The sequence below is a fragment of the Sarcophilus harrisii genome, chromosome 3, assembly GCF_902635505.1.
Source record: "Sarcophilus harrisii chromosome 3, mSarHar1.11, whole genome shotgun sequence".
Classification (NCBI taxonomy): domain Eukaryota; kingdom Metazoa; phylum Chordata; class Mammalia; order Dasyuromorphia; family Dasyuridae; genus Sarcophilus; species Sarcophilus harrisii.
The window spans coordinates 167095556-167119070 of record NC_045428.1 but is presented as its reverse complement, the minus strand read 5'-3'; the positions used below and the strand labels follow the sequence as shown (position 1 = coordinate 167119070).

General features: G+C 34.7%; 1 protein-coding gene across 1 annotated transcript in view; it reads left to right on the top strand.

Annotated features, from left to right (window-relative positions):
* The window catches only part of GAS6 (growth arrest specific 6), a 96127-nt gene that overhangs the window by 32109 nt on the left and 40503 nt on the right, over window positions 1–23515 (top strand). Inside the window, exons 3-4 of the mRNA XM_003765705.4 lie at window positions 13920–13944; window positions 16427–16489. Of these exons, the coding sequence (XP_003765753.1) occupies window positions 13920–13944; window positions 16427–16489 (88 nt within the window). The remainder of the gene's footprint in view (window positions 1–13919; window positions 13945–16426; window positions 16490–23515) is intronic.

The following is a 23515-nucleotide window of genomic DNA, read 5'->3' as shown; positions in this document are numbered from 1 at the left end:
TGGCCCTTATTTTTCATGGAATAAAATATAAGTCCCCAATGTATATAAGTATAGAAGATATAAGACTTTTTTTTTTTAATAATCTACTGCATCCAACCATTCCAGCCTACTTTCTAACACTCTCCTTCATTAATTCTCCATTCCAGCCAAATTTTTTCTACTCCACTATTCTCCAACCCCATCCTAACCCTCTTTCCCCTTCCATATATTTGTGCTTTGAATACCTTCTTTATCACTTTCTGTTGAATTTCTTCAAGTCATGTATCTTATATATATATATCTATGCTAACTTTTCATTCGATGCTTTTCCCAGTCTGACCTTAACTTACTGTTCTACCTTTATAGTTCCACTGCGCTATCTGTACCTTATATTATAGCCAAATTATTGCTCTAAAAATGTACTTTAGCTTTTCCACCTTACTTATATTATTCCCTCTTCTGAAAATCTGCTCCCTTCTCATTTGTCACTCAAAATTCTAATTTTTATTTAAGCTAAGTTCAGAGGCTATTATCTCCAAAAAGCATTTCTCTCAGCAAAAAGCTCCTGAAAATTTTTCTGGGGCAGTTCGTCTTAAATTTCCTTTGCCCTTTCTCCAATTTTTCCTTTATACATGCATACAAAATATATGTATATAGTATACTCATATATGTGTAGAAGCATCATGCATATATGATACAAATATGTATGCATGATATAAGTATATTGTAATGTGCATGTATATGGAGAAAGCATATATATTCTGTGCAAGAGGCATGTATATAATATATTTATGTACATAGTATATGTGTATATGTTATTTATTAATTTGTGTGTACACCATATCCTCTCTATTAGATTGTTTCCTATCCCTCAATTTCCTATCCATTAGACAGTTATCACCTTGTTGGCAGGGACTGTTTCATTTTATCTTGGTATCCATAGGATCAAAAATCTGCCTTTGCACATGGTAGGTGCTTAATGGGGTTACTTGGGTGGCACAATGGATAGAGTTCTGGACCTGGAGTCAGGAAGAACTGCATTAGTAGCTGTGTGGCTCTGGGTAAGTCACTTAACCTTCCTTGCCTCCTCATCTGTAAAATGACCTGGAGAAGGAAATGACAAATCAGTATCTTTGCCACAAAAACCTCAAATGGAATCATGAAAAGTTGAACATGACTGAAAATTGACTTAAAAAAAAATAAGGTGCTTAATAAATGTTCAGTTATGAAGAACTATATGAGAAGCATTATAACAGAAAAGCAGGCTTTTCTTTGCCTCTACGGTAATGAATATAAATAATATGAATAAAGGATAATCCCTATTCTCAAGGAATTTAAATAATCTCAAAGGAGAGAAGATATGATCTGTACATTAATAGCCTCTATACATGGCAATATATATTATGTTCCATTGAGAGGAGAAACCTCGAGCGATACATAATAGCACAGAATTGATTGGATCAAGAAAGGACTATTAGAGGAAGTAGCATAGATACAATGAAAAGATCTTCAGTGAAAGGTAATTTGATTGACAGATGAAGAGAGGTCATTCTGAGCATGGAAGAATAGCAGGAGGGAAAAAGGTTAAGGGCCAGTAGTTTGGCTGGAATGCAGGGTTTATGGATAAGGAACGTGGCTGGAAAGGTAACTTGGGGCCAGACAGTGGAAGATATTGAATGTCAGGCTGAGTTTGTATTTTACTTCCAAAGTATAGGATTGTAACTCCTTCATATTAAAGGGCAGAACATTAAAGTCCACACAACTTCCAAAACAATATAAATAGTAATAAAAAAAAGTGTTCATCCTAACAATACTAAGGCTTAATCTTTTCCACTGGAAAAAAAGAATGACGTGTCCAAGACCGTAGAAGTAAGACCTTAGAAAAAAAGTAGCTGAGCTAAAGGATTGTCCTTTTCTCTGTATTTCTCCAAAAGAATATAGTGAGAGTGTCTGTAGAAACACTTTCACTTACTTGAACTCAAAAGTATTCTAGAAATTCAATATAATTTAACTATTCCTTAGGCCACTTTTACTTGAACCAGCCAGTCTGCTAGCAGGCAAAAAAAGTAAGATAAAATAAAATCTGGTGATCACAGAATAACAAGAATTGGGTGGAGATTCCTTGAGTTATTTCTCATAGAAAACATCTCAATATTTATCAGTGAGGTAAGTATCAATCACCAAATTTGCTGACACCCTAACAGAAATTTAATGACCTACTCCATGAGTCACATGGCCTGCTCTATTAGATAATATTCTCTCACCTCATTTACAGAAAAGCAGCTTTTTTTTTGTCTTTTTTTTTTTCATTCTGATTTTTGAAAACAATCTTTTTCTTATAATGATACCAGTAGGTACTTGATACCCTGGCTATAGCCCATATTTCTAAAACAGCCTACATTTCTGCTACACTGGGAGATTCAGAAAATTGTTTTCCCTTCAAAGTACCTTGTGAGGATAAATAATGCATTATGAATAGTCCCATTTTACTGAAAAAGAAACTGACAGGGAAGAATGTGAAGGGATTTGCTTGAAATCTAATAGGTCCAGCTTAAATCCTGTTGTTTTTCACTGCAATCTAGGGGCTTTGAATCAAGAGACCTCTGGCCTTTTTGTTAAATTGCAAAAGGTAACACTCTTGGGGAGCCAAGCACAAAATGCTTTATTAGAGCAAGAAATACAATTAATGGTCATATTTATTATTATTAGCCCCAGTGAGGCCCCTTGGAAATAAGGCAGTATATTTGATTTATTAGTAGTAACTCAATGACTAATAACACTAAAATAGTAACAGTTAGTGTCTGCTCCCGAGGGGTGGTGGCTGAGCCCTTCTCCTATATTCCAGGAGGGATTCCTGTGGTTTGGCCTCTTCATGCAGGCCCCAAGGTTCAGGATAACTAACTCCTTTCAAGGTGCCTTTATTCCCAAGGTTCAGTTTATTCTGTTTGCAAAACCAAACTGAGAGAGAATGCAAATAAAATGTGAGTGCTTTGGAAGCTAAGACTGCTTGTATTCCAGCACAGCTAAGTACTCTGTTCTTAAGCCCTCCCCATTCTCAAAAAAAAGATTTTAAAAGACCAATTCTTAGCTTTGACTTAACTTCTCTATCTTGGAAGCAGAGATCTAAGGAAAATTAGCTTCAAATAATTGCCTTTCTCCAAGAACATACTTTATATTTTTTCAAGTATATACAGGGTAATATATAATGTATGAAATTTTCAATGCTGAATTGATTTCTTTGATTAATTGCCCATTGAGGTCATTTGAGGACTGTAAGTGCTCATTACCACCAGAAAGTATGGTAAATGCCTAGGCAACTCTAGCATGTACTTTGTATATTCTACACATTTTTTTTTTGTTGTTGTTCCATCATTTTTCAGTCATGTCCAACTCTTTGTGACCCTACTTAAGGGTTTTCTTTGCAAAGATACTGGAGTGGTTTGCCATTTCCTTCTCCAGTTCGTTTTACACATGAAGAAACTAAGGCAAAAAGATGTTAAATGCCTTGTCCAGGAAGATGAATCTTCCTGACTCTAGGCTCAGTGCTCCATCCACTGCACCACCTAGATCTAAAATTACACAATATCTAAAAACTAGGTAGTCATTTAAAGGGATATTTGTAGACCCCATTGAGATGTATGGAGGGGAAAGGCTTATAAATGCTGACCTATTGCATTTAATTTTTGGATATAGAAGATTTTACAATAATGTAAATAAAAGAACTCTAAAACATTGAAAGGAGTCAGACTCTGAGTAATCTTAAAGACCCGTCTTGGTCCTGGAGAACAGATGATGAAACCCTCTCCCTCTCTTCCACAGAGAAGTTGGAGACTAAGGATGTGAGGTGTTGTATTCACTGCATGAAAGATGATTATGTCCCTGGGTTTGTTGGTTTCCTTATTACAAAAGAGAACTCAGTGGGGAAGTTATTAACAGAAATATCAGAAGGACTTGATAAAGTTTTTAAGCCAATATGTGTCAGAGTTAGGAGCTGAACCCAAGTGTTTCTAAGAATTAGAGCAATTCCAAAATGGAATGGCTTACCTTACAGGATAGTAAATTACCTACCACAGTGGTATTCAATGTATGATGGGTGAGAATTTTGTAAAGAAGACTTAGTATTTGGGTAGGGATTTAGACTAGATGATCTCAAAGGTTTCTTTTAATATTAAGATTGTATAATGAAGAAAACCCATTGTAAGCCCCTTAGAGTGACAGCTAGGTGATGCAGTGGACAGAGTGCAGGGCCTGGAGTCAAGAAAATTCACCTTCCCGAGTCCAAATCTGGCCTTGAACACCGACTAGTTGTGTGATTCTGGGCAAGTCATTTTGTGCTGTTTGCCTCAATTTCCTCATCTGTAAATGAACTTGAGAAAGAAATGGCAAAACATTCCCAACATCTTTGTCAAGAAAATCCCAAATGGTCAGTCATGACATGACTGAAAAGTAAGTGAACAACAACCAAAAAGAAGAAGAAGCAAACAAACCCCTTAGAACAGAATGATTTCTATGGGGAAAATATCTCAGCAAAATCAAATATCTCTCTGGTTTGAGATTAATGTTAAATACATAAACAAATCTGGACTATGTGTAACCTTCTGGGTCTAATGTCACTCAGGTTCATATTCTGCTTCCTCTATACTAGAGCTCTGAGTTAGGAGAGTCTAAATTAAATTTCCTTATTAGTAAGGATTGTCTTACTCATTATTACCACGACTTATTTCTATTCTGTTATTATAGCTGCATGTCTGTTGCCTAGCACATAGTAGGAACTTAAATTCTTGTTGAATGGTTGAGTTCTCTTAAACACACTAGCTGCAGTGGCCCAATCTCCTCGCAAGATTAATCAAAAAAAAATTAGTAAGTCATTGACGGGATTCATAACTTCATGGCCCTGGAGGGCGGTGTCTATCTTGGAAGCAAGAATCCTGTCTGCTGTTGTTAAATTCCTGTTAACTGCTCTTTATAAGAATGAATGCTAGCCATAGGGGACTCAGCCAAATTTTAGTGACCCAACTAAAAGACTCAGACAGCTAAGAGTCTGGCTCTCCCTGAGAGGAATTTAGGTTATGTTTGAGTCTACAGCATTATCGTAGTTGATTATGAGGGTGTCAGTGGGGTAGCCCTTTAAATCTTTAAAAACTGGCACTAGCAAACTGAATGGCCAGCCCAATATTGTACCTCCTCTTTCTCTTAGAAGAATATATGATACTTTGTCTCTCAGAAGAATGTGAATGGTCTTCATTTTGACTTAAGAATTTTTTCCCCATGTTTCTTTTTAATAATTGGTTTTCATTAACCAGGCTGTTTTAACTTTGTTTTTGTTTATAAGAAGAAAGGTAGTTTGGTACAATAGAAAAAAATGCCAAACTTGAAGTCTTGGTGACAGAAGATACTTATGTCTGGATTCTGCCTACAGTACTTACTGAGCTTTGTGACCCTAGGCAAGTTATTTCTCCATATATTTTAGATTCTTCTTATGTATCCAATAACAATTTATTATTTGTATTTGCCATACAAGATATTGTAAATATCAAATTAAATAATTATGTAATGTGCTATGTGATCCTTACAATCCTATATAAATGTCAGCTTTTATTAATATAATATCCAGAGACAGGGTTAGGGACTTGACCTGTGATTTCACTGATTGATTGAGCTTCTGACTGAGGAAATTCCTCCTACCAATGTAAATTAGTACCTTTTCTTCATCTTTTCAAACATTAAATTCATTTTATTCTCACAATACCTCTGAGAAGCAGGGATTATTATTGCCCCATTTTATAGATGAGAAAACTGAGGCTGTAGAGATTAACTTACTTGTTCAGGCTTACATGCTAAGTGTCAGAAGCTAGAACTCAGGATTCTTCCTTTCTCTAGATACTTTCCTGAAAAGGTGGGTTTTTTTTAAAGTTTTATTTGGCTAGTTACATGTAAAATATTTTTTTAATCTGTGTATTTATTTTTTCCTTTTTTTATTTTAATGGTATTTTATTTTTTCAAATACCCACAAAGATAATTTTCAACATTTACCTTCACAAAACCTTGTATTCCAGTTTTTTCTCCCTCTTCCCTCACTTAAGAAGTCAAGGAGGTTATGACCACCTATGTTCTAAATCAAAAGAAAAGGGGAGATGTTGGAATCTTTACAAAATGTTAAGATGCCAAAATGTGAAGGTTTTCTGGAGGCAGCCTTATTGAAATAAATAATTACTCCAAAATCGCAGCCAGCTGGTAAAAAAGCAAACGTTTATTTCTCCTTCCAAATTAGCCCGGTTAGTCTCTGAGGCCTATCTCTCTGCCTGGCTCCAAGAGATCTTGCAGCTTTGTCCTTGGCTTCTGCCTCTGCTTTCTTCAGCCTCCACTCAGCACCAAATTGGAAGATACAATGAATCTCTCTTGCCTCGAAGATAGGGTTTGTAGGCTTTCTTCCAGAGTCTCTCTCTCCTAAGTCCCACAAGAAGAACTAAGAACCAAGCTTCAAAAGCTCCCTATATATGTGATCTCCCAAAAGTTAACTCCGCCTTGTGGAGGGAGAGGGATTCTGGGTTATCTCCCAGGTGCTCTCTGGTCCTAAGAACTTCAAGGGAGGTGTGAATTCGAACTAAGCCCTACACATGTGAACTCCATTGAGTACTTAGATACTTATGAGCTCTCTAAAGGTGTGAACACAAGCATTGTTCAATTAGTTCCACTTAGTACCTAGTTTCAAGTTCTGGCCCAAAATATCTTCTAAGATCAAATCAACTCCAATGTCTTAACACTTTGTAAAGAAATGTCTTAACACTTTGTAAAGATTCCAACACCTCACCCCTTTCCCAAGACAGCAAGCAATACAATATAGGTTAAACATGTGCAATTCTTCCAAACATTTTCATATTCATCATTCTGTGCAAGAAAAATCAGATCAAAAGGGAAAAAAACACAAGAAAGAAAGAACAAGGAAACAACAATAAAAACAAAACAAAAAAAAAAGTGAAAATACTATGCTTTGATCCACATTCAATCTCCATAGTTCTCTCTCTAGATGGAAATTGCACTTTCTATCACAAGTCTATTGGAGTTGCCTTGAATCGCCATGTTACTGAAATGAGCCAAATCCATCACAGTTGGTCATCATATAATTTTGTTGTTGCTGTGTACAGTGTTCTCTTGGTTCTGTTCTCTTCACTCAGCATCAGTTCATATAAGTCTTTCCAGGTTTTACTAAAATCAGCCTGTTCAACATTTCTTATAGAACAATAATATTCCATTATATTTATATACAATAACTTATTCAACCATTCCCCAACTGAGGGGCATCCACTCAATTTCCAGTTCCTAGCCACTACAAAAAGGGCTGCTACAAATATTTTTGCACATGTGGGTCCTTTTTCTCTTTGGCAATCAGACCATTGAGAGACTGCTGAATAGGAGGATATGCAGTTTAATAGCCCTTTGGGTATAGTTCCAAATTGCTGTCCAGAATAGATCACTTCACAGCTCCGCCAGCAATGCATTAATGTCCCAGGTAAAATGATTTTTGACGTGTTTGAGTTCCAAATTCTCTCCCTTCCTGCCTCCTCACCCCCTACCCCCCCACATTGAGAAGGCACATGTAAAGTTATGCAAGACATTTCCATGAAAGTTATATTGCAAAAGAAAACAGATCCCTACTCCCCCAACCTCAAGAAAAATAAAGTTTAAAAAAAGTATGTTTCAACCTATATTTAGACACAATCAATTTTTTCCTTAGGTATGAATAATCATCATAAGTCCTTCAGAATAGTTCTAGATCACAGTATTGTTGAGAATAACCAAGTCATTCACAACTGATCTTACCATTATTATTTTGTACATAATCCTCTTCCTACAATGGTAAGCAATTTGATATAGGTTATATAAATATATATATATATATATATATATATATATATATGCAATCCGCAAAGATATATTTTCCTTACTAGTCACAGTTGACTTAAAAGAAACAGATCAAGAGGAAAAAAATAAAGTGAAAATAGTGTGTATGCTTCAGTCTGCATTCAGAGTCTATTAGTTCTTTCTCCAGATATGTATAGCATTTTCTAGCATATGTATTTTGTCCTTGTCTTGGATCACTATATTATTGAGTAGAGTCTAATCATTCATAGTTAGTCCATCATATGTTGTTGATGGTACTTTATATAGTGTTTTCCTGGTTCTGCTCACTTCATTTTGCATCAATTCTTACAAGTCTTTCCAGGTTTTTCTGAAATCTGCCTGATCATACTTTTTTATTGCACAATAATATTCCGCTACATTCATATATCATAATTTGTTTAACCATTCCCCAATTGATGGACATTTTGAAAAGCTTTAAAAGAAAGGTTAGAGAGTTGTCTAAAAGAACGAGAGGTTAAGTCATTTGTCCAGTGTTACCCAGCTTTCACCCATGGGCAGCATGACATAGTATGGTAGGTAGAAAACTTTTTAAAGCCATGAAGACTTGAGTTCAAGATGTATCAAATATAATGGAAATTGGATAGTGAATCTATCAGAAAGTTTATATATTCTTTGCCTCCTTAGATTCTTCAGGAGGGCAATTTCACAATTGTTCTTAAGTCTTCCTCCCTCCCCCATATCTCATATCCAACCAGTTATTATTCAATTTTTGTATATTCTGTCTCCACAATATATTTTCAGTTATGCCCTTCTCTCCAGTCATACACTTATCACTTTTAATTCAGGTCCTCATTTCCTGTTGACTGGCTTTTTTCCAGACTTCTGGATAGTACAATGATAGAATGCTAGACTTAGATTTAAGAAGATATGTGTTCAAATTCAGTCTTAGTCATTTAATAGCTGTGTGACCTGGACAAGTCCCTTAACCACTGCCTGTTTCAGTTTCCTCAAATGCAAAAGGAAAAAAATAATAACACCTACATCCCAGAGTTTGTTTGTTTGTTTGTTTTTTGGTAACATTTTAAATTCCAAGAATAGTTTTGAGAATCAGATGAAATATTTGTAAAATACCTAGCAAACTCTGAAGTGTTATATAAATGGTAAGTATTAGTATTAGCCCGTAAGTGTTATAGTGAATGGTACACTGGGCCTGGAATTAGGAAGAACTTAGTTCACAAGGGACCTCAGAAATTTACTAACTGAATAACTTTAAAGATGTCTTTCAATCTGTTTGCTTCAACTATAAAATGGGGATAATAACACCTACTCCCCAGGTATGTTGAGGGGATCAAATAATATGATATTTACAAATCATATAGCATAGTGCCTTTTTCTTCCTTCCTTCTTACTCTCCTTCCCTCCTTCCTTCCTTCTTTCCTTCCTTCCTTACTTTTCTTCTTTCCTTCCTTCCTTCCTTCCTTCTTTTCTTCCTTCCTTCCTTCCTTCCCTCCCTCTTTCCTTCCCTCCCTCCTTCCTTCCTTCCCTCCTTCCTTCCCTGCTTCCCTCCCTCCCTCCCTCTCTCCTTCCTTCTTTCCTTCCTTCCTTCCGTCCTTCCTTCCTTCTTTCCTTCCTTCTTTCTTTTTCTTATAGCCTAGCTAACTCTTAACACTGTTTCCTTTTAGAGAACTAAGGAATAGAACCTATATCTGGATGAAGAAAGTCCTGAGTTCTAGCCTCTTACTCTTAGTATGTAAGTCAGAGCATTTCTCTCAATTTCTGCCACCCTCAGTTTCCTCATCTATAAAATAGGAACAACAATAGCCTCTATCTTCCAGGACTATCATGAGGATAAGTGAACTTAATTTTTATAGTGTTTTGTAAAACTTAAAACACTATATGAATTCCATTGTAATTACTATTATTATTTGTTTCCAACATGTAACCCGGCTTATCGCATTTTAGTCTCCTTCACATATATTCTCTAACACTAAAATAGGTCCTTATCATTCACCGTTCATAACATTCCAATTCCCATCACCCATCTCTTTCCCTTATGCCACAAATGCCCACCCTTTTTATTCACTCCTCCTAGAATCCCTAGATTCTCTCAAAGTTCAACTCACGTCATCTTTTACAGGAAAACCTATGCAGAGCTCTGTAAATGCTAGTGCTCCACCCTGCAAATATTACTTTACATGTTTGTTGTTCAGTCATGTCCAACTCTTTGTGACCTCATTTGGGATTTTCTTGGCAAAGATACTGGAGTCATTTGCCGTTTCCTTCTCCAACTCATTTTACAGATGAGGAAACTGAAACAAACAGGGTTAAGTGACTTGCTCAGGATCATACAACTAGTAGGTGTCTTAGACTGTGTTTGAATTCAGGTCTTTCTGACTCTGGTTCCAACAGAGTCTATCCCATTGCACCACCTAACCGATGTATGTATTTGTTCATAATTTGCATGTATATAGTATCTAAAATTCCTGTATAAGTTGCCCTGTCTTCTCAACAGAATATAAACTCTTTGGAAAGGGCAGAATATATTTCCCTTTTGTTTTTATATCTTTATTGCCTAGCACCATGTCTAACATAGAATAGATACTTAATAAAAAGTTTTTTGAGGGAATGAATGAATTTCCATTTTTCTTGACTTTCAAAGAAATGTTGGGAATGATGCTTATTGTCACTTCACAGGCTTGAAGCTTCAAGTGTAGTACTCAATAGATTGTTGAGAAACAAAAGAAATACAAATTGTAATACCCAGGTAATGGCCACATAACCAAAATCCAAGTTCTTTAAAAGTGTGCTTTACTGAATGGGGGTTGATATAATTTTCCAATTTATTTTTTAAGTAAAAATATCACTTACTATTAAAAGAGCTAACCCTGTTAACCAAGACTATTAATCCTTATTTAAAAAAAAAAAAAAGAGGTACTCAATTGTACCAGATTTATTTTATTTTGATTTAATAGTATTTTCTTTTTTCCAATTATTTGTAAAGATAATTTTCAACATTCATTTTTGTAAGATTCTGTGTTTCAATTTTTTTCTCTCCTCCCTTACCTCCTCACCCCAAGACATCAAACAATCTGATATGGGTTATTCATGTACAATCATTTTAAATATTTCCATAGTAGTCATGTTGTGAAAATAAAATTAGAACAAAAGGGGAAAACTATGAGAAAGTGGGGGGAAGAAGTGAAAATAATATGCTTTAATCTGTATTTGGTCTCCACAGTTCTTTATCTGGATGCAGATAGCATTTTCTATCCCAATGCTCCAGGTGCACCAGATTTAAAGAAATCAGTAATCATAAATATAACATGTGGAAGGCTTAAAAAGAACATTTCTTTTGTCCACCTTAAATAATTTACTTTAGCATTGGTAGTCCTTTACATAGTGCCTTGTGGGTCTCTATTGCATACAGAGCATCTTTGAATATTGGACAGATTTTACTGACTTGTAAAGAGTCAAGGTAGCACTCTTTCTTGTTAGAGTAACTTTCTATCTCACTATGTTTCAACATTAAGTTGAAGCAGAAGAAACCTTTGCAGTTGTTTGTTCTCCCTCTAATCAGAGAATCTATATAATCAGCCATAGTCAGTCAGTAAAAGGGAGGACAAACATTAGCTGTTAACTCTACTGCTAGCAATTTGTTTAGTCTCATTTCATCATGGAAAGAAATAGAAAGAAAAAGCAAGGGACTCAAGCAAAAACTAGGAATTAGGTTTTTCAGTTTGAAGGGAGTAATTTTCTTATTTTTTAACCTTAGTCCTTAGCATTTTAAGACCAGAACTGGTCTTACTCAACATTTGCAATGAATGGTCCCTTAGCAACCATCCCACACAGGATTAGATACAAACTATTGCTTCTGATACAGCTGTTTTCTTTTAAAGAACTTGGAAGTGATAAATATTACAATTTCACTAGAAAATAACTTGTGGAAACACATAGAAAAATGAACTTAATAAGGCTTTTGAAGAAAGCTATCAAGTAGTTTTACACCATAAGACTACCTAGGTTCTCTCAACTTAGTAAGAAGAGGGAGAAAAAAGAAGACAGGAAGATGCAGAATAAATTTTTTGGTGTTTTTTTTTTTTTTTTGACATTTGGTATATTTAGTATGGGGTGAGACCAGTGCAAATTGAAAAGGTTGGCATTTTTCAGTTGCAGTAGTCTTGTGATGAAAAGAGCCATATGACTGAGTATGGATCACAACATAGTATTTTCACTCTTTTTGTTGTTGTTTGCTTGCATTTTGTTTTCTTTTTCAGTTTTTTTCTCTGTTGATCTGATTTTTCTTGTGCAGCATGATAACTGTGGAAATATGTATAGAAGAATTGCACATGTTTAACATTGAATTACTTGCTGTCTAGGGGAGTGGGTGGGTAGAAGGAAAGAAGGGAGAAAAAATTTGGAACACAGAGTTTTGCAAGGGTAAATGTTGAAAACTATGCATATGTTTTGAAAATAAAAGGTTTTAATAAAAACTCAAAAAAAAATTTTTAAGTTAAATTCATTGTTTTCTGTTGTGGCATGTTCAGTTTTGCAAGTGAGCCATATTTTGCATGTGGATCATAATATTTCTGTAAAATATTTCTGTATTATGAAAAAAGAAAAGGTTGGAATTTTTTAAATATTAAAACATCTAGAAGTTTTTGAAAGTATTTGTAAGGTGAATTTAATATTTAATATTAATGGTTCTTTATGGTTAAACCAAGTTAAATAAACAGATTTTGTTTGAAACTTGGCAAATCTCATAATATTTCTATGTATCCAGAACTATCCATCAATTTAGGAAACCAAGAGGGCAAAATCATATTATCCGTTATCCCAGATTACCTATTTGGATTGTAGTTGGAGTAACAGGATTGTTAGAATATCAATGCCGTCGCTATAGAATACAGCAGGATTCTGGAAAGTGTCACATAAGTGACGATACCAGTTCTGTAACAGAAAAATAAATCCTAAAGAATTCCACAGGATACAGACTCAACAGGTACCTATTTGCCTGACAATCATGCCCTTCAGCAGCTTCAATGTCAGGTCATGGCTCTGAATCTTTTTCTTTGAGGCAAGTTCTTCATCTCTTGAGTCATTTACATCCTTGATTCTGTCTCTACCAACATATTTATCGTTCTTGTAGTGATTTGGAGGGAACCGATTTCATAATGGTACTGTGATACAACTAATCAATTTATTTCACAAGAATAATTTTTGCAAGTAATGGAACGTGCATGGGACTAATTGCTGTGCAGAATTACAGAGTTCTTCAAGTCATGATCCAATGAAAAGAGCATTAGTTTTGCAATCAGGGAAGTTGAGTTCAAGAACCTGAATTTTCTTGTCTGTAAAATGAGGAGGTTGGACTAGATGGATAGTCCTATGTCATATTATCAAAAGTTCCTTGGATAGGATTCTTGAGCTAATCAAAGATTAATAAAAAGTTGAATCTTGAATAAATCCTAACTTCTAAGTCATATCTTTTCCAACTAATGTTGGCCTTCTTGCAGTGCTGTTAGAATAAGTTTCTATGGATATCCTGAACAAGGAAGTCCACCAGCTGTTTGACAAAAGTATTTCTGCTATTAGCACTTTTAGCTTTTTTTTCTGAGTTGCCCCTTCATTCAGAATAAGAAGTGTCACATTGTACAAAAGGTATTGTCATAGATACCATTGCATAAATGCCCTTCTGTAGTAAAGGGAAAGCAATTAGCAAGGTGATTCTCTACTTTTCCTTTTGTTTTTTATCCACTGATTCTTTTTACTTGTTTCATGGCCAACACTTTACCTCTTAGATAACAGGGTTAATTAAGTAACTTTCTGAACAGTCACTGCCAATGTTTACTCTGTGACTACTCTGTCAAGAACTTCTCCAAGACATGGCCAAAACTACTCATCTAAAGCACTTCTTCTAAGATAGTTACTATCTCAATTCACTTAGGAAAAAGAACATCCAGGTTGACCCCAAACTTAGGCTATGAGTTTGCTGGTATGGGCCATCTGTCATTAACTAACTGGCTGTATCATGAAATCAATTATTGTGTTAATCAACCCTTTTTCTTTTTTCCTCACAGGAATATTTTTACCCAAGATATTTAGGTGAGTCTTAATTATTACTTTTCTTTCATTGGCATTGTGGAAAGATGTATGTTATATTGGACAGACACAAAACAATTATTAGGCTTTACCTACTTACCAACTTAAGTGGAGAGAATTGTCTAATTATATCCTAATGTGGGTACTCAGAATATCATATAGGACAATTTCTTTTAAATGATTTTCACTAAGTGACCCATATTGGCTGATCCTAAAGGCATTGTCTAAAAAACATTTAGCCTGAGAGTCTGTCCGTATTATTTAGAAATAGTCTGCAAGAGGCATGGTAGATTCTAAATATGAACCCAGAGAATCGGAATTTGAATTCTGATGTTGCTATTATTTATATGTAAAAAGTCAAGCCAGATGGCCTCTGAGGTTTCTCACAAGTTGAAATCTGTAACACTATACTTTACAATTATAAAAGAGCCCGGGTAAGGAAACATGCTCCTAAAGTAAAGGACATTTCTGTAAACTTCTCACTGATTTTATACTTTCAAAAATTCATTTCTGGGACCTAAATTTTGATTACAAAAGAAATGTATTTCTTTCTAATCAGACTGCCATAAAACATTGTAATTGATTTGCAGTGAAAAATCTTGATGTTTCCCAGGTACAGGAAACAGGACAGGGATTCTTTTACATGCAAAGGAATGCTGTTTGGGATGCCTATCTTCATTTCAGATCCTATTCTTTCCATTCCCTGGGTATGGACCTCCTGGCAAAAATATTTTTTAGAACAGTAGTAATTGAATGAATTTACCCACAAAGGATGAGGAAAAGAATACAACCCTCCGCATGTTGGATACCATCTAGACTCTGGGTTTGGAAGCAATCCTTCATCTAGACATTTTAGATATTTTCCTGAAACTGAGGATCAACAGTAGAACCTCATTAAACTTCAGAGATGTGTAAAAAGGAAGAAAAGAAGCATGTTTGTTTGTTTGTTTTTTGTTGTTGTTTGCTTGTTTTTGTTTTCTTCCTCATTTTTTTCCCTTTTTGATTTGATTTTTCTTGTGCAGCATAATTGTGGAAATGTATATAGAAGAATTGCACATGTTTAACGTATATAGAAGAATTGCACATGTTTAACATATATTGAATAACTTGCTGTCTAAAAGATGTGGGGAGAAGGGAGAGAGAAAAAAATGGAACACAAGGTTTATGCATATATTTTGAAAACAAAAAGCTTAAAAAAAAAACCTAACCAATTTTTTGAAAAAAAGAACGTTCAACGTTCTTAGGTGTGGTATGGCAGCTAGGTGGTAAAATAGATAGCATACCAGAACTGAAGTCAGGAAGACTCATCTCCCTGAGTTCAAATTTGGCCTCAAATACTTTCTAGCTGCATAAACCTGGAAGTCTCTTTGCTTCAGTTTCCTTATCTGTTTAAAAAAAAAAAAAAAAAGAAAATGGCAAACCATTCTAGTAACTTTGTTGAGAAAACCTCAAATGAGGTCATGAAGAGTTGGACATAACTGAAAAATGACTGAAAAATAAAATGTTCAAATGTTTACAAATATTATCCCTTTTTGCCCCTCACAAAAAGGCTGCAAAAGTAGAACCAGGCAGACTGGTTCTAAGCTACTTATCCAGGGTCACTCAACAGCTAAGTATCTGTGGTTAAATTTGAACTCGAGCCTCCTTGACTGTACCCACTGTACAGTGTGTCCACTGTACCCACCTGGTTGCTTCTACAAATGGAATTTTAAAATGGCCTTAGAGGCAGAAGAGACTTGGCATCTGATTTAATCTAATTCTAATCTTAAATTTAATTTATAATTGCTGAATTTAATTGTCATCTAATTTCTCTGAAGCCTAATTTCTTCAGCTACAAAATGAGAATACAGAAATATCTCTTTCACCTCTCTGACAGTGTTGTTGTGAGGCTGAAATGAGATGTTTATAAAGGGTTTTTGTCCATCTTAAAGCACTAGAAAAATGTCAACTCTTAGGGAAAGTAGATAAAAATATTTATCAGTTCTGAACCTCTGGTCTCAATTCAAATCCTACCTCTGACACTTAGCTATTTGATTGTAGGGGAGAAGTCACTTAGCTCTTCTAGAACTCTTGTTTCCTCATTTATAAAATGAGAAGCATTGGGTTTAATGACCTCAAAAAATCCCTTCTAGCTCTAATCTATGATTGTTACATTCTGGCCATCCTCATTGGCATATCAGAGACCTCAATGTACATTGTCAGATGTGTTGCTATATAATAGCAACTTCAATTGAGTAACTCTTAATGTTTACTTAATTTTTCGATACCTCATAGAATCTTGGGTAGACTGTTCTAGTTTGAGTAATTCTCATTTTTGTTGTTTGCCTAGGAAAAATTTACATTTATATTATATAAGCCATCTGGAATATTATATATGTGAATTTTCCCTCCCAAGTATTGTTTAAAGATATATAGTAGACATTCTCAAATATGACCATCTGATAGAAGTTTCTTCTAATAAACATGTCCCTTTCTCTTCCTACAGATTGCATCACGAAATATGGTTCCCCTTATGCCAAAAATGTAAATTTCATTTCATGTGTTCGTGGTAAGTCTCTTTTCTATATTTCTTATTCTAAATACTATAGTTTAACTGGATATGAGTTTTATATATATGAGGCATTCATATATATTTATATATGAGGCAATGAAGTCTTCCCTAGGACTGGTTTTGTTGTTTTGGGGTGTTTGGGTTTTGTTTTTGGAGTTGTTTTGGGTCTTTTTTTTGTACTGTCTCTCCTTGAAATGTTCTTCCTCCTCACTCTCCTCCTCCTCTACTGCTCCAATTCAGCACTTCTGCCAAGGCACTTATCAGGTGCCACCTTTTATATGAGAGCTTTCCTCAATCACTGAAATTACCCACTATTTACTCTGCATGTTCTTGTACTTACCCATAAGTGTGTACCTATGCACATAAGTACACGTTCTTCCCTGTGTTCTGTTACATTCTCTTCCTCCACCAGTACCACATCTCTAGTAAAAGGCAAACTCTTTGAGGAATAACTTTTTCCTCTTTTTTTCCTCTTTGTATTACCAGTGTTGAGTACAGTGTTTTGTGCTTAATCATAATCGTAAAAGCATTTATATAGCACCAATGTGTGCTAAGCACTGTGTAAATACTTTGTAACTATTGCCTCATTTGATCTTCACTACAACTCTTGGAAGCAGCTGCTATTATTATCCCCATTTTATAGTTGAAGAAATTAAGACAAGTGGAGTTTAAATACCTTACTGGAGGCTATACAGCCAGTAAATGTCTAAGGATGAATTTAAAGAATACTGTAAGCTTAGCACTCTATCCTCTGAACCATCTAACTGACTTTGTAGGTACTTTGTAATTGTTCATTATGTTGAATTGAATTGAACTCTGTTTAACTGAATTGAATTGGAATTTCTGACAAAGGAAAAGGAAAAATAATGAGGGAATAAATAATTCATTTTAATGAGGAAATAAATAATTCATTTTCAAGGACTCATAGGCTTAACTAGATTCATGAGCAACCAAGATTGTTTGAAGTATTTTTAAAAGTGTCTTAAGAAATCAGATAAGAAACATAGCCCTCCACAAGGTCAAATGTGCACTGAACTTTCATCAGAGCTAGACTTAAGTTCTTGCTTAGGCTCTTTCTTTTTGATAGCAAACCACTTAATTTTTTTAACCTGTTTCTTACTATATAAAATAAGATAGTTTTTTTTTTAACTATCTAATTCCTAGAGTTGAAAAAAGTACTTTGTAAACCATAAAGCATTATAGAAATTAGGGTTATTATTATTATTATTGTTTGGCAAGGTTATTATGATGCTGGGGTTTATTGTGAAGTTTGAGTCAAATGAGACAGTATATAAAGATCTGTTGGGATTGAGCATCCCTTGGAGATTAAATAATTAATGAGCCATAAAGAATGCCTCCCTGGGCTAGTTACTGGTTATTTAATCCTGTATTTATTTTTCTACTAGACATTTCATATATGATTTCCATTCCATTACACTAGAATAATATGATAGCCTCCCTCACATATAGTGAATTTATGGGTGTTGGGGAGAGGTTGCAAAACTGTCAACATCATCATGCTAAAAGAGTCAGGTAGAACAAGAATAGTTATCTTCTTTAATAAGCAGATATTAAGACAGAGTCAGTAGCCATATGCATCATACTGACCTGATAAAGCTTTTTGTTTGTTTGTTATTTTATTTGCTTGTTTGTTGGGCTATCAATCAACAAACATTTATAAAATACCTTCTATGCAATAGGCTCTCTACTAGGTCCAGAGTTACAAAGAAGTCCCTGTCTTCAAAGAACTTACATTCTAATGACTAGCAGTGTTTCCTTACATGTTCCATACACACCATGCACTAGTATTACTGATTTTTGGCTGATTGTCTAAGCCTATTAAAACTAAATAGATAATATGGCACTTTAGTCTATGGAAACAATGATTCAGTTTCCTAAAGACTTACATCTCTGCATCCTTTAAGAACTGGACAGATATGAGTTTGAAGCCTGATATTATTTTATTTCTTTTCTGTCTTTATTACAGTGTCCTCCACATAATATTCAATCAACTCATTTTGCTGTTCTTTATGAAATGAGAGGGTAACGACTCAAAAGACTGTGGACATTGGATAGTGGGGGTGTATGGAGTTTTTAACTTCCTTTTCTACATCATGGAAATCTGTGAAGGTTATAGACTACCCTGAATGATGTTCTTAAATGCATACAATAGACAGAATTAGAAAGGAAATCAATTATGTTGAAATAAGGAAAGATTTTTTTCCTATTATTCAAGTTGTGGGATCCCTTGAAATTTGTCCACAGGCACCAGGGCAAGAATCTCTCACCAAAAGCCAGCATTCCATTTCCTTAGTTTTCAGGGTCTCCTAATATTAAAAAACTCATTTTTAGAATTTTTTCCCCAAAAGGTATAGACACTTCTAGGTTCCTCCTCTCACACCTAAAGCTTCTGCAAGTATTAAAACATTTTGTTTAGAAGGGAAATGAACTCCTTGGCATCAATAATATTGTACATGATTTTTTTTCAGCTGTTTTCCCCTTTCTTAAGTGTTTTGCATTATTTTCTTTCTTGGTATCTCTGGTTCAAAATGAGGTAGAAACTCACAGCCTTTGGCTAAGACAAAAGTTGATGAATTCTACCATCACCTTCCCATCCCTGTGCCTATATCAGATTTCTGTGGGGGAGAAATATCTCTGATATCTCCCATAAGATCAAAATAAAGGGTTCTGTATGTGTATATGAGAACCAAATTACTACTTGTTGTCACCCTGAAATACTTGGGGGTACACCCAAAATATAACAGAGAAAAGTATTCTTTCATCAGTCAGCAAATGTTTCACATTCCATTCCATAGCAAAGAACTAGTTCCTTCCTCCCTTTCCTGAAACACAGCTTTCTGCTGAGGCCAAGATAAATTCTTTATCTCTTGAACAGCTCAGTCCTTGATGTCACTTGTGAAAAGTTCAGTCCAACGATTCAGCTCAGAAAAAGACCTGCCTGGAAGGGATTTGGTCCAGTTTTACTGCCAAATATGTAGCTGGGGAAGCAGTTATGGATTTTTCAGGGGTTCTGTTAAATAACTCTATTTCTCATCTTCCCTTTATCTGTCTGATTAAATTTCCAACTAAAAAGAGAAGCAAGAAATTGTGTGTGTGTGTGTGTGTGTGTGTGTGTGTGTGTGTGAAAATTATATGGGTAATGAAATGCTCAAGAAACAAATGGAGAAGAGAATGAAAAGCAATGGTCACAAGTTAAATTGGAATTACTGGAGTAAAAATACAAAAGATACAGACTTACAACCAAGAATAACTTACCCAACAAAACTAAGTATCATCCTACAGGTAGAAAATGAATTTTGAATGAAATTAAGGATTTCTGTGCATTCCTAATTAAAAGACCAAAGCTGTATAGAAATTTTGAAGTGCAAACATAGGAGTCAAGGGAAATATAAGAAGGTAAACATATGAGAATTATCATAAGGAACTAAACAAGTATCTATTTACATTCTAAAATAGGAAAATGTGTCTCCTCATTGCTCTAATATCATTAGGGATCATAAAGGAAGTCTAATTAGACAGAAGATCTGGGTAGGTCTGTTCTATATTGATTGTAAACGAAAAATGTGAATACTTTCTTCCTTCTTTGTGGTCATTTGAACAGGAATATGGTGGGAGGAAGCGGAGGGAGAAGAAAGATTAGGAAAGATATCTCTCATAATCAGGGAGGCAAGCAGAAGTATATAAAAACACAGTTAAAAAAGTAGGGGAAGTGGGTAATATTTGAAATTCACTCTCATCTCATTTGGTGAAAGGAGGGAAGAACACATACATACACACACAGTTGAGTTCAGAAATACATTTCAGTAAACAGGAGGAAAAGAAAAGTGAGATAAGGACATAAGAGGGAGGGTAGATTAAAGAAGAAATTACTCCTAAGTAAAACAAATTCTAAGCATTTGCCAAAAAAAAATATTTATAGAAGCTCTTTTTGTAGTGACAAAGACTTGGGGAATGGCTGAACAAATTGTGATATATAAATGTAATAGAAGACTATTGTGCTTTAATAAATGACAAAGGGGATGGTTTAAAAAAATAAGGAAAGCTTGTATAATCTAATACAGATTGAAGTGAGTAGTACCAGGAGAACAATTTATATAATGACAACAATATTATAAAGACGAACATCTCTGAAAGACTTATGAACTCTGTTCAGCATAGAAGTCAACCACAATTCCAGAGAACTCATTGTGACACATGGCTTTTCATGTCCTGATAAGAAAAGTAAAGAACTCCATGAAGATTGAGATATATTTCTTTTGGATATGACCAATCTGTTTGGATATGAGAATCTGTTTTGCTTGACAATACATATTTCTAATAGGATTTTTCTTTCCTTCCTTCCTTCCATTCCTTTTTTTCTTTCTTTCCTCCCTCTTTCCTTTCTTCTTTCTTTTCTTTTCTTTTTCTCTATTTCTTTTCTTCCCTCCCTACTTTCCTCTCTTATTCCCTTACTCTCTTTTTCCCTTTCTCATTTAGAGGGACAGGAAAGATAGAAAGACAAAAAACAAGTTAATGAAGATTTTAAAATTTTAAAAATAAAAAAGAAGAAAAATTAACCCTCTTCATGCCCCCCTCCTTAAGTAATCCCTACATATATACCAGTAGGCTCGGGCATGTTGAACAAATTAGGAAACTAATTGTTCTGAGGTATAATATGAATAATAATTACCAAATTATTTTCTCTATATCAAGAAAAATTACCCACCCACTATTAGTGAGTTATGTGCTTTCAGTCTTTTCCCCAATAATGAATTTGCCTTTGCCATCTATAGTAGGGTTTTTTTTTTTGTTTTTGTTTTTGTTTTGTAAATCCTCTTGAGATCAGACACTTCATATTGCAAATGAACCAAAAAAACAAACCCAGCCATGAAATGAATGCATAATATATATAGGTGTAGAGCAATATTGAGGAAAGGGATTTAAAACATTTAGACTTTTACCTTAAAGTGAATTTCATGGCTTTGTGTTACTCTTTAATTCTTTAATCCTGTTTTTGTTACATAGTTGCCACTTTTTATTTCTGGACTCAAATGCTATTCATTTAATAGAAAAAGGTATTTATTGGTAACCAACCAAAATCAACTATGCAAGTATCCTAAAAATATATCAAGGGGCTGTCTCAGGTCCAGAATTTTGCAAGTGTTTTGTTGGCTGAAATTTTTGGAAAACAAACAATCTTTAGGGTATGCCTTCAAGGTCAAGGAGAAACTTACTAAGACACTAAAAAAACAATTGTGCAAGATTACTTAGTTTCAGAGAGAAGCTCCCAAATTGCCAGCTTTTAGTCCTTCTATGAATGCTGAGTAACCTGACCTCTTCTTCAGGGAGCTAAAATGACTCTCGGGGCTGAAACTATGTATAGTCTTATTATTCATGCTAAATCAAAGTGGCATAGACAATTCAAAACAACAATAACGACCACCACCACCACAATCAGATGAACAACCACTCGCAAAGTTAGCTAGAAAACCAAGCATGAACTCTATTCTCCTGTGATTTCTTCAGGTACAAATACAAGGAAAGAAAACTTTACAAATAAAACACTTACTGATAATCAAGATGGAGAATCCCCATTGCTGTTCAGCACTGCATGTTTTCCTAGACATAAGCATTAGCCTTTAAAAAAGCCAATCTCTTATATATTCTCTCCAAACACAAGGTGAAATCAAAATGATCTGAGAAGTTCTTACATTTAGATTCCAGAAAACTTGGGTTCAAACCCTCATTCTCATACTTAATTTTGTGATCCTGGGCAAAACATAACTTCTCTGAACCTTAGTTTCTTTATTTGTAAAATGAAGGGGTTGTATTAAATGACTAAAGGTCCTTTCTATTTGTAAATCTATGGTTCTATGGCTCCATGGATCTATGAGTGGCAACCAGTCCTATAGATGATGTCTGTAATATAACAACTCCAGTACAGTAATCCTATATTGTTTTTATCATAAAGTATATTCCCCTGAGAAGAAAAACACTCTTTCTCTGTGGTGGTTAAGATTTCATAAGATTCATTTGAGTATGCAGGAGTGGAAAGAATGCTTGATTTGGAGACATAAAACCCAAGAACTTGCTATGTGAACTTATATAAATCACTTAACTCTGTAGTTTTCAGAAGGTCCCTTCCAAGTTTTATGCTCCTCATGGATGAGTGTGAAATAAGAAAATATTATACAGAGAAGAGAGACTGAATCTTCTGTTATGGGAGCTGATAGCTTTAAAATTAGCTATACCATTCTATTTGCATTATTCATACATGAGAAAGACTTAAAGCAGATATTATATTCCTTTATTCCTCTTCTTTTAAGGAAACAAAAAAATGCAGCCATTTTCATTTCTTGGATAAGTTAACTCTCTAGGCCTTCTATTAGGGAGGCCTTCTTGGTGCTATTGGGGAATCAAGATAAATCATGTTTTTAAGCATGTGTTAAGGAAAATTTCACGTTGAATTAGTAGTTGTAAGAATTATTACTCTGGAATCAAGGCCCATTTTCCATAATGCTAATCCTATTTAGCTCAGAAGCATACCCAAAGCTATCCAGAATATCCTAAAACCCAAGGTCTCTTGAGGTGGAGGAGATTAAGGAGCTACTGCTTAATTTGGGCCATTTCAAAGCCAGATAGTATGCAATGTTTTCAGGGATATTGTACATACAACCTATTGGCTAAACCCAAATTATATAAAATAGAGAAAAGGGCAGGATCGCATTTATTTGGCAAAATTAAACATCCATAATATCACAATTGAGCAGAATTTTTTCACAATAAGATGAAATTTAAGAGGTATAAATGCAAAGTTTTTCATGGATTTAAAACATCAATCTCACAAATATAGAATGGGGAAGATGTGACTAAACAATACATCATATGAAATAGACTTGAAGACTTTAGTGGCCTGCAAACTCAATATGAGCTAACTATATGACCTAACAGCTAAAAAGCCAGTTTCAACCTTATCTGTGTCTAAGGAGGCCTGATATTCTGAGGACTAAGGAGGCCTTTTAT